The 12617-nt window shown below is 36.9% G+C and overlaps 1 protein-coding gene across 1 annotated transcript in view; it reads right to left on the bottom strand.

The window, feature by feature from the left end:
* The window catches only part of LOC107737327 (DBH-like monooxygenase protein 1 homolog), a 34238-nt gene extending 23853 nt beyond the window's left edge, over positions 1-10385 (bottom strand). The window contains exons 1-8 of the mRNA XM_016548802.1: positions 9938-10385; positions 8523-8669; positions 8058-8225; positions 7532-7615; positions 1920-2099; positions 1725-1827; positions 1307-1473; positions 344-539 (exon numbers count right to left, since the gene is read on the bottom strand). Of these exons, the coding sequence (XP_016404288.1) occupies positions 344-539; positions 1307-1473; positions 1725-1827; positions 1920-2099; positions 7532-7615; positions 8058-8225; positions 8523-8669; positions 9938-10207 (1315 nt within the window). The 5' untranslated portion in view covers positions 10208-10385. The remainder of the gene's footprint in view (positions 1-343; positions 540-1306; positions 1474-1724; positions 1828-1919; positions 2100-7531; positions 7616-8057; positions 8226-8522; positions 8670-9937) is intronic.
* Positions 10386-12617: the final 2232 nt, after the last annotated feature.

The raw sequence follows: 12617 nt of genomic DNA, 5'->3' as shown, positions 1-12617 counted from the left end.
TAAATTTAATAACCCATGATTTCTGGAGTTCTTATATTGCCTGGAAATTTGTGGGAACAGATTTTATTGTTATTAACCACTATTGACACCCAGGTACACACCACTACGATATATTGAACAGACTGTACTTATGTCCCTCAGACAGCCACACCTTTTGCCCATTTGATTTTTCCATGACTTTTCCAGGCCTAGAATTCACCATTTTGAAATTCCCTGCTATTTCTAGGTTTTCCATAAATCAGTAACGTAAACTGTGAGGTTCACTGTATCTGATGATTAATGCAACATCAATTTCACCCTCAGATGGAGCAATGAAGATTATGAAACTGAAATGGACTCTGACTGACAGGCAGGATGATCCTCTCCTGGCTGAGTGGCTGGAACTCCTGGAAGTTGAAATCAAACTGATCATCTGAGGCTAGTGGCTGGAGCTCGACCTGCTGGCGGAAATGTCTGGCTCTGATAGCCCGTCCTGCCAGGTGAGCATGGAGCAGAACTGCAAACACATGAATTCCACTGGGCATCTCGCTGTCTAATGACTTACAGGAAAAGAGACACATGTTATACTCTTATTTTTTTCTGGGTCTGGGTTTTGAGAAACTTGCACTAGCATTCAAAAGTTAGGAATTACTAAGACATTTTTATCTTTTTGAAGAAACTTAATAGTTTTAATTTGATTTGATTGGTAAAAAATTGTTGAAATAACTATTGTAATATTTCAAGTTTTCTTCACTACCATTTGGAATAAAAAAAAAAAAAAGAAATTAATACTTTTATTCAGCAAGTATGCATTAAATTGATCAAAAGTGACAGTAATTATACTTATAATGACACAAAATATTTCTATTTCAAATAAGAAGAAATGTTACTTCAGCAGCAAATCAGCATATTAGAATAATTTCTGAAAAAAATCACGTGACACTGAAAACTGGAGAAATGGCTGATGAAAATTCAGCTTTGCCATCATAGGAATAAATTACATTATAAATATATTAAAATGTTTTATTATTTTAAATTGTAATAATATTAAACAATAATACTATTTTTAATCTATTTTGATCAAATCAACACAGCCTTGGTGAGCATAAAAGTATTTTAGAACAGTGTTTATTTACATAAATAGCCATTTGTAATAATATAAGTCTTTACTGTAATTTAATGCATCCTGAGTATTGATTTCTTTCATAGTGATTTCAAATGTTTCAGTAGTAGTGTAGGTCTCAAATATGAACGTATAAAGTGTAAATGGAGTGTAACCACAATAATTCCTGGGTATTATTTATTTATTTATTTTTTGCGGTCCCACCTCTTGGAGACACTCCTGTGTGCAGTGTCCTTCTGTAATATAATCCTGCATGCCTGGGGGCAGCATGTGGTAGAGACTGACCCACACTCCTGTCTCGATGACCCCAGCATCATAGCGCCTCAGGCTGGGGCTGTAGTACAAACGCAGGCCTGAACTGTCCACTATACCTGTGGTGAGACCAAAACCCAGCTCTGAAGCAGCTCTGAAGTTCACGACTCAACCCTTACAGAAAAACTCATTATTTAGTAGCTGAAAATCACTGTAATATACCATGGAGACTACAGATCACTTCATGCACAGACACATAAAATACAATAAACGACACAAAAAGTCACAGGACTTAGTCATGTCTTATGTCACTTAGGGCAGCAAATGAGGCAGGTTTTAAACCGTTGAAGTGTATCATAACATACAATACCTCTTTGCAAAGATGGGTTATCGAAGTGAATCTCCATCTGTACATAGACTGGGTCTATTGAGGTTCCTATAGACATTCCAGCATGTGGAGGGTAGGTGAAGCCCTACAATGGATAAAAATAGTTTCTATTCAATATCTGAAACTCTTTTTATTATTAGAATGAATATGAACTTTAAATGAATATGAAATGACCACCTCTCCCCCAATAGCCCAAGCGAACAGGACGGTTTCACAGGTGAAGAAGGAGTCTGGCATATTTGGATGGTAGCATTCATGTCCTCTGTTGATCTCACTCTTGTTCAGATTGCTGTCGCACTGGTAGAGCAGAATGTGATGAACCAGATTCCCATGACCCTTCTGAATCATTGGCTCTATCTGAAAACAACAACAAACAGAGAGGAATATGAATAGCAGGGCTGTGCGCTCTCAGAATTGAATTGAGAATGCCTTTTCTATTCCAATTCCATTTCTGAATTTGAACTGAGATAGGATGCAGAATTGTTTGAATTTGAATTTAAGGAATTAAAAGGGTATTAAATTCAAATATGTAAAATTTCACTTAGCAGTACAGAAAACCTTATTATGAAGGACTAAATGATTATGAAATGTATTTTTTTATTATTAGTGCATTTATATAGTTATAGATTGAATCTGAAAATTATATCATAAATGTCAATAAATATGTCAAACTATGTGTTGAACATTTTGTGCTGCTGTTTGGTAAAATTATTTATTTTTATGGCTATATTAATATATGGCAAAATTTTGACAGTGTTGAATTTGTAATCTGCATATCAGAGAATGAACAGACTTAATTAGTCCAAATTATTAATGCCATTGTTTATATTTTGTCACACATATCAGTAAATTCAATTTTCTTTTGATTACACCAATTCAAATTCCAGTTCAACAACAAATTCTTACATAAATTCTGAATTTAACCCAGCCCTGATTAATATTTAGTTGATGTACACTACCATTCAAAAGCTTGGGGTTTGTACGATTTTTAAATGCTTTTGAAAGAAGTCTCTCATACTCAGCCATGACGAATTTATGTGATCAAAAATACAGTAAAAAGTACTATTGTGAATTATTATGACGTTTAAAAATATCTGTTATCTTTTTGTAATCTGTTTTAATTCCTGTGGCGGCAAAACTGAATTTATTTATTACTGTCACTTTTGTTTTAATGTTTTCCTGTTTATTAAAAATAGTAATTTCTTAAAATACCTAATTCCAAACTTTTGTACAGCAGTGCATATAATATAGTGAAAGTATTGCTTTAGTTGCAATTAAATGAATCTGAGAAGTTATTTAATCCAATACAAGAACACGCTCCACTACACTGTTCCAAGCTTTGATAAAGGGATCAGCCATAAGGATTTGATAGAAGTAGGTTATCTTTTTAAACCACTCTATTTTGATCCTCTACAAGAAAACTCTGTGTTTGTGGATTGTTGAGCTAAAACTAGCTTGGATATCTCTGGAATAGGAAGTGGGGGATTTTAGAATTATTTTTCTTCTCACAGTGGGCTTCTTCTGTCGGAACTGGAATTCTAAATAAAAGCATTTCCTACTGTGTCCTGCCCTTCCAGGGGTCTCTGCCTGAAGCAGTGGGACCCTGGGCCAAACAGTGGCTGAATAAATATTCATACATTCCTTTATTTCCCTTCCACCTTCTATTTTTTTACCCATTGGGAGCCATTTTGTTTTGAAGCCACAAAATCTAATAACATTTAGCTTATTGTGTAGTAGCATTCTGTTGTTTGTAACCAATAACAGCATGTCTGATCCATCCATCTAAACCATCACAGATTCAGATCTTTCGATTCATATAATGCTAATGTTGTCATTATACTGTAAAACATCAACCATTATGATTTCTTGCACATGGCTGTATTGATGTTAATCAAAAGGGTGCTATAAAAGTAATAACATTTTGTCACTGAGAAGTCATCTCATTCTGAATCATTCAGAAATGTCGCACTGGGGTATTCTGGTAAATTGCTCATCACAGCCCAGAAAATGAGCTGGATGACAAACATTTGTGACAATTACCACTAGCACAACCCGATTTTAAAATACGCATGTGCATATTTGCACGAGGCTATTTATGCATTTATTCTTAGTAAATCATCTGTAATATGCCAAAGCAAATAAAGAATAAAAGGAATTTTTTTTTTTTTACAATGATTATTAGAGCACATTTTACAAGCCTTTATGTTTCACAATTTCATGTTTAATTCAATGCGTTTCTTAGTTTACTAGTCATTTCTGAGTAAAAATTGTTCTAAAGTAAATCCTACACCAAATTTGTGGATCTTAGTAGCACCATACTGTATAAAGTACACCCAGACAGCCTCTTCTGGCATCACATAGCATGAGGTTGACTGAATAAGGACAGTGACAATATGGCCTGAATATAGACAGTGAGAGCAGTGTCTGGAAAATCTGCTTCTGTTTGACAGTTCAACATCTGCTCCATGAAACTGAGTGGGAACAGAGCAGAAAACATCCAGACACTGCTGTGGTTATGGGGCAGCTGCTGGCATCTGACTAACAGCCTGGAGCTTTCCGAATTCCAGGCTACTGTATGCAGAGAGGACAGGAAAAGAGGGCGAAGAGGGGTCACAATAATTATTCACTTGTTGGTTTCAACTGATTTGTGTTCAGTTGATGTTAATGCCAGATTAAATGGAGGCTAAATGTAATAACTCAAACATGGTCCATTTAAATGTACCCAAGCAATATTTAGGCCACGATTAAAAACTACATGCATCTAGTGAATGTGAGAATGTGTAAGTGTGCACTTGTCTGTATGTTTCATCATCTTGTGAAACACAGACTACGCACAAGTCTATTCGCTGTAGAGTCTTTGTATCCGGCGCATTACATACTGAACACTGCAGCAAACTAAATGGGTTACATTCATACTGTGAACTGCTCACTTCTGCATGTTCAGCGCTTATCTTTTCGCTAAAAAAGTGGAGCTGTAGCCATAGTTATGAATTCATGGAGATGAATGCATGCCTGTCTTTCCACAGGTGAATTTTACATGGGCACAAAATGGTGACTACAACAATTTTGGATTTGAGACTTTAGTCTTTGCAACTTTACAGATCTTCTTTATGCACCAAGAGCTTGTAACACTCCAAAGAGAAAGGAAAAAATGAAATCGCATCATATGACCCCTTTAAAGGTTAGTGCATCTGAAAAATTAGCCTGAAAGGATGATGCTTAATGTAGTATTTTATCATATGATTAAAGTAGCTATTCTGCCTCTAATTAAGAAAACTTCAAAAGCTTAGTTATGCGAAGACTCTTTTATCTGGGTCAGAGAGTATAATTTCAGTAACATGTCTGATCTACAAATAGCAGCTGCAAAAGACAATAATAAGCAGGTGAGACAAAAAAAGAAGCAAAAAAAGAAACCGACGCAGGTGACAAGATACTATAGCAAAATAAACTATGTAAAAACAACCAATATGAGGTAAAACATGCCATTTTTTGAAATGAAAGTAGTTCAGCAATTTTCATAATAGCTTCTGTTGCTATTAAATGCTGAAAGAATAATCAAACACGCTTACCAAAACTGCGTTCAGCATTCGCACTGACACTGATTAAATCTGTTAAGATCACAGAGTTGGATCTGATTCATTCTCAAATATAGCAATTACCGTATTGGCCCGAATATAAGACGACCCCGATTATAAGACGACTGCATATTTGGCGCCACCTAGTGTTGTGGGTGTATTATTGACATGTCAAAGTCTAGACCCTGAATATAAGACGACCGCGTTTTTTCAGATGTATTTCCAAGAAAAAAAACATCGTCTTATATTCGGGTCAATACGGTAGTTTAATATACTCAAACTCCTGGAAACAGGAACTGAACAGAATGACCAGGTTACACGTAACGAGAACTGACAAGGAACAGAAGAAAACACAGGGAAAACAATAAGTGTAAGGGGCCGTTCACATATCGCGTCTTTTGCGCGCTCAAGTTCGTTATTCAAATGTAGACGCGCGGCAGGCGCGCTCATAATGGAGCGACGCGGTCGCGACGTACTGAACAGAATGACCAGGTTACACGTAACGAGAACTGACAAGGAACAGAAGAAAACACAGGGCTTAAATACACTGAAACAAACCAATCAAACAGGTGCAGACACTAATCAAATGAATGAGTAACTAAGATAACAAACTAGTGGCAGGAAAATAGGAACGAAGGAAACTAGGTCAAACAAGGAAAACTAGAACAAAACCAAAACAGAACATGGGTCAAAGACGAAAAAGGGTTTAAGCATAAAAACAATAAGTGTAAGGGGCCGTTCACATATCGCGTCTTTTGCGCGCTCAAGTTCGTTATTCAAATGTAGACGCGCGGCAGGCGCGCTCATAATGGAGCGACGCGGTCGCGACGTGCATGCGGTGCGACGCGCTCATTTTTTCCAGGCGCGACCGCGCCGCATCGAGATAAACACATTTCAACTTTTCAGAATGCCGCAAGCGCACCGCGGGTCATGTGACAAGAACCAACCAATCAGCTTCATCCTTTCCCGTAACAACATTGAAAGCTCAGCCAAGATGAAGGAACAGCTGATCATAGCTGTACAGGGATAGCCATTTTTTAAATAAATTTAGTAGTAGAGCTACTGCAAGCGATTTTCATAGCTGTACGGGGATAGCCATTTTTAAAGAAGTTTAGTAGTAGAGCTACTGCAAGCGATTTTTAGTGCTGCAAATCCATTTACACTTTGCTGAAACTTCCGCGTCTTCATGGACAGCGCAGGTCAAGGTTGCTTAGCAACGGCAGACGCCTCCGGAGCGCAAGCGCCCGAACGCTTTGGGAAAAAGCAGAAAGCGGCGCGCCTAGCGTTTTCCACGCGTTTTTAGGCGCGACATGTGAACGGCCCCTAATACTGCTTTAAATTGTTGTTGTCCATCCCCCCCCCCAAAAAAAATCTGTGTAACATTATTTCAACCAAATTTTGACATTTTATTCTCCAAAAACTTATTTGAAACCTTAAAAGTAGACACTTACATTTAATGTGCTTTCTATGGACATAAAATCACTTTTGTAAATTTCTTTTGATGCGGACATCTTAATGCCTTTGACCCACATACATTTGACAGATGCATTGTAACGTTTGATTAATTCTTGTGAATTAGTTTCGCATTGGTCCTCCTTCACATATGTTGCATCGGAAAAACATTTGAGGGAATCTGTTCTTCCAGAAATAAACAGATTCCCAAAAATGATTCACTAATTCGAGTTGCTGTACTATCTTTCTGATTTAGTTATGTAAATTATTGTTATTGTATCAGCAAATATATATTTTAGTGTAGCTAGCTACCTTTAGCTAAAACATAAGCTTGACTGAAGTTGAACTGCTTCAAACTGTGATTGTCTTGTAGCTTGCAAGCTACAGTCAGTAGCTGCCCCAACACTGTGATAATCTAGTCTTATCTACATTTTCTTGGCATGTACATTTGATAAAGATTATATCAATTAATTACAGTACTCGATTGACAGGAATCTGTTTAAAACTGTAGACAGAGGAAAATGCACAAGCTTCATGAAAGCCCATAAATGTAAGTACGGAAGAAGTGAACTGAGATTGTAGAAGGTGCTTCACAACAGGGAGCGTTTATTTGGCAATATGCAAGCCTGCAATTTCTTAAGCATGCATCTCTGGAATAATAGTTACTGTATATCATGGCTTGAATGAATGTAAATCTTTTTAAACTTTATTATTTGATTAAGATGGGCATGCTTTAAAATGTAAAGAGTTTTTTTTACTCACTCTGATTATATGATGTTTCTTCTTCAGCTCTGGAAATTTAAAGATCTGACACCAGTATGTTGTATCCTTATGAGGTACAGGAACCTACAATATTTGAATATGTTAAAGTTTTGGATAAAAGGTTTGCATCAGTCACAAAACAGTTAAATGTAGCAGTCAGCGACAAGCAGAAGTATTCCATTGTGGACTGGAGAGCGTGGGCATTTTATTAATCCAGTTTCCTGTTTTTTTTCCTATTCAATGCTGAGTATTTGTTATGTGGTTGTAAGTATGTACACTCTTATAAAATCTGGTGTTTGGCAGTATCCCACAGGCATAAAAGGGGCCTTGTTTTCATTCAACATACCCAATCAGGAAGTAAAAGGGTCTTTATTTAAAAAGGATTCATATGTAACCAAGGACCTTGATTCCTAAGCATGCAAAAATAGATGAAACAGTAGGTATAACAGTGCCTAGGGCTAATAAGTTCTCTGTCACTCCTAGCTCATCAAACACTCCAGCAGTCTGCTGAATGAACTTTCCTCACCTCCTCGTTTTGAAGGTCAAAGAAAGCTGTTCCTGCTGGGATGCTGGAGCTGGTTCCAGGGTTGAGTAATCGCAGACTCTTTCTGCCTCTGTTCGTCCCATGGTAGACTGGTCCTGACACTCCCACGTCCTCCGCATGGAACGCCCAGATCACTCTCACTGTACTGCCCTGCGGAGTAACAAATTATGGGTAATTGTAGACTTAAGTGCAAGAGACTTCTTATATAAGTAATAATTTGACAACGTTTTAGGGAAGTGAGTTTATTTAACTCCTTAATAAAACACTGTACTATTGTTTCCCCCCCGAACAAAAGGCAAAGTGCTGAAACTATAATTACAACCGAGAGTCCAGTTAAAAAGCTTTGGTTTTGTGCATGCTCCAAAAAACTGGATAAAGAAACCTTGCCGCTGATGTTTCTTTTAGACTTTTGGAACCAGATGTAATGATGCATGCAGGTAAACCTACCGTAATGACTTTGTCATTGTCATCACAGGTCTGGAGGTTTCTGCTGAAAGCCAGGACAGTATGTGTGTCATTCTCTCTGCCGTACAGCAGCTGATAGCTCTGCAGCGCATCTTTATGGACCTTTCTATTTGAGTCTGTATAGTAGTCCTGAGCAGAATGAGGAGGAACGAAGTTAGTTTATCTCATGTTTGAACATTTTGAGTCTGAATCAGAAAAGAAGGTATTTTTATGGAGCAAATGCATGTGCATGTGGTCACATTTGATAACCTTTGATCTAAATGTTTGGTTAGCTGCACTGGCAAATGTCCTATTTTTTCCCCCAATACATCAGACACAAGTGTGAATATGTTTTGGAACAAAACATGTCATGACTCATGCCTACAAAACTAAAACAGAAATGTATCGATATAAATGAGCCTTCATTACACAATGCTGATGAACAGTGCTGTGCTGAAAACTAATCATAAACTTCTATTGTATACATCATACAGTTTACAGCTGGATGGAGATTATAGTGTGCAGAGAATATGGACAGCAGGTGTGGATGTATTTAAATATTGACCTGCTTGCATTTGAAACAGTAGTGTTTATTTGAGTACTGTCTGAATAAAATCCAGGTCACAACAGGGAAGCTGATTGTAGTCAGGTCATTGGGTCAGTGGATGATCTCATTGCAATAGATTTCAGGACACAAAAAGCTATCACTGCAGATTTAAATGTTCGACAGTGGTCTTTAATGTTGCTCACACTCTTGAAAAACACAATTTTAGAATAAACTCTATGATCATAGCATGTTTACTGTAACAAAAATGATGAAAGTCAAGTAATAATGACAAATTATATCAATATATAAACAATATAGTTTTGCAACCACAATCCATATAGATGTTTTGTGATCCAAATGAGTGCAAATTAATTTTCATGTTTTGGGATTTATGTCTAATTGTAAAGTTTAAATTGCTGTGTGTTGCCCATATGACAATGCATGGCTGTAAGTAAGTAATTGAGTAATTATCCAAATGCCTGTGAAGTGTGAGCTGTGTTGTTTCCTGATGAATGCACAGTGACACTATGAGATAGGAAAAAAAGTTTGTTTATTTATTTATTTTTACCTATTATTGTTGTAGAAATTAATTGGATGGAAGCAAACATGTTGTTAATTTTATTTTTTATTTTATTACAATTATTCATCATAGATCCATCCCAAACTAGTTTTGTTAGAAAAATAAATAAGAGTCAAATGACTTGAATCATTTCAGTACTTCAAACAGAAACGATAATAATCAATCCAGCAAATAATTTGCAGAAATCAAATGCAGCAGACAAGTTTTAAATTGTGAGTCAGCGTTCTCTAACTGTGTAAGCAGTATTGAATGTGATTTGCATTCAAACCTAAAAGGTGTGTGCACACTTACCAGCAGATATGGACTTCCGTTGAGCACACCACCTATCACGATATCAGACGAGGACATCGCACCGGTCGGTGACAAACCGAATCCTATATATCCCCTCGTTTCCACTTCTACTTCAAAAGTTATCGTGGACTCGTCAAACCCCCACTTAATGTTGTATCTCCCATCCGCATCTAGGGCAGCTGAATAAACGAATCGTGTCCCCTGTGAGCATGCCGAGCTGAAGAGTGAAGTTAAGAAAACTAGAGCGTAAAGAGGCTGATTTTCAGACATATCGAGCTTAATCGCAAACAACACCGACGGCACTCAAGGACGCTTTTTATCCATAGAGCGGTTTATGGAAATGCAACTTCCGAGGGCAAGAGTGTTTGTTTGCTTTGGTGCATTGGAGGCGAATGATCCTTTCAAGCGCTGGCAGCCTCCCACCGCTGAACTGTTGGAACTTGTGTGATTTCCCTTTGATGTGGAAAGACATGTAGAGCTGAACACCGTGTCTACGAGCGCGCGACGCGACAAAAGAACGCAAGCAGCTGCCGTACAGTCATTATATTCAACGGCGTGATTACAATACACTGTTAAACCTGTAATGTATCGTATTTAAAGTACAAGATGAAGAACTAATTGAATGTTGGTGACCCAAACGTTGTTTAGATAAAATCCTGTTTCGCTGAGCAGTTTTATTTCGCTCTGTTATACGTACCACAAACTTTAATTATAACAATTAATAATATAATTAATTTCTTCATGAGTAGCCTAAGTGAAAATGTAGCCATAAGATAATCTATATATAGATTTAACCCAATCCCAATCCCTACCCCTAAACCTAACCTTACCCATAATTTATTCCTAAAATCAGAGGGAAATGGTAGCTCATTAACAAGGGTGTAGAAGCACCTAATCCTGATTGTAAGCCTAAAACTGGCATTTTCTGAAAAGTTATCTCTCAATTCTGATTGGTTGATTGGGAATGATGTTCCAGGATCAACAAGGATGTTGATACATGTTGTACTTGGTCAAATCACGCTCACCGTAGCTATTACTTAATTTTGTTCATTTTTAGTTTTATTTTATATTTAATTACATTTTGCACTCTACTTATTTAAAATATCTATATTTCAAATGATATTTAAATTTAAATATTTTACAATTATTTATTTTTGTTTAATATTTGTTACTTATTTTAAATATTTATTTCAGTTTAAATGTAATCTATTATATTTAAATTATTTAAAGGCAGGGTAGTTGATTTGGTTCAAAAACATTTTTTGTTATGCTGGTCTCTTCACATTTCGAAAGCACTCATTAAGTTAAGTTGTCTAAATTTATTTCTATGTATTTATATCGATTGTGGAAGGCGCAGGACCATAAAATGTTCGTCCAATCAAAATGTTCGTTCCGAACATTACGATAGGCTGTCCTGCCTGCCTGTCAAAATATGTATTTGCATACCTCTGTGCACCCTGTTTGCGCAGACATGATACGTCATCAGTGCGTTCCAGTGAGAGTGAAAGGCGCTATTATTGTAATATAATGCGCTTTATACTGTAATGTTTTCTCACCGGTGATGGAGACATGAGGTAATCTGACAGCGTTGCATTCAATCCTCCACCAACGCCATCTCTCATCGTATCTCAGATTAGTCTCCGCTCTGTCTGAGCGCATTCGTGTGTTTTGTGCGAGGTGTGGCTTTGCAGCGTGATTATGCAGGGAGGGTGGGGATCTTGCTTTCAAAGCTAACTTGCTATTGCTAGCCTTTCAGAAATCGCCTACCATACCTTTAAATATAAATAATTTAAATGTATTTTATTTTTTATTATATTTCACTATTAATTTCACAATTAAAATATAGTTTACATTCTAATTTAATTGTAATTACTTATTTTTTTATTTAATATTTACTTCTTCATTTTTCTAATTACTTATTTAAAATATTTATTTCAAATAAATAGAAGAAGAAGCTGCGTTACATCAGTGCAGATAATGCCTGCTTAAACTAGATCGGTTTTCAAATTAGAGCTGTTTTTGTTCTGAAACACAGCATGCAAAAATCTCGCAACTGTTTAGTGAATTCACCCCTCTATATTCAAACGTGGTCCAGTACTTTTGTTGTCACCTGGATTGTGTTGCTGTGAGCAGATGGTCTTTTCAGGATAAATTTTGGATATGAAAAGAACATTTGTAAAAGGCCTATGCATGTATCTCAACTCTCTGATATCACATGTGATCCTGCAAATATGTTAGATCTAAGTGTGCTCTGTCTGATAGGGCTATTTGAGAGTTTTATTCTTCCTCCAAATGTAATTGCTCTCCACTCCTGGGAAACGCTTGAGTGCTGTAACGTTCAGTGGATCTCTCTGCTCACATCCACCATCTCCCGATCTGCATTTCAGTCCTTTCTAGCTCGCTTAATGCACTTATCCACAAATTTGTTAATTGTAATTTGTAATTGCAGGTAACTACTTCAACAGGAAGCAAATGCTTCTCATGTCGGTCGGCTGCCGAGAGAGACAAATGGATGGAGAATTTGAGACGTGCTGTGCATCCCAACAAGGTAAACTGGATGATTCATCTGAATCCTGGGTAATTCTAGACGAGATGAGGTTTAAGCCAGTCAGCATGTTACTTTTTCATATATCCTGTCTCACATATTGACAGTTTCTGATCGACTTCTCTGCATTAACTC

The sequence above is a fragment of the Sinocyclocheilus rhinocerous genome, unplaced genomic scaffold (genome assembly GCF_001515625.1).
Source record: "Sinocyclocheilus rhinocerous isolate Xijiao unplaced genomic scaffold, SAMN03320098_v1.1 scaffold1606, whole genome shotgun sequence".
Lineage (NCBI taxonomy): Eukaryota > Metazoa > Chordata > Actinopteri > Cypriniformes > Cyprinidae > Sinocyclocheilus > Sinocyclocheilus rhinocerous.
This window is presented reverse-complemented; position numbering and strand designations above follow the sequence as displayed.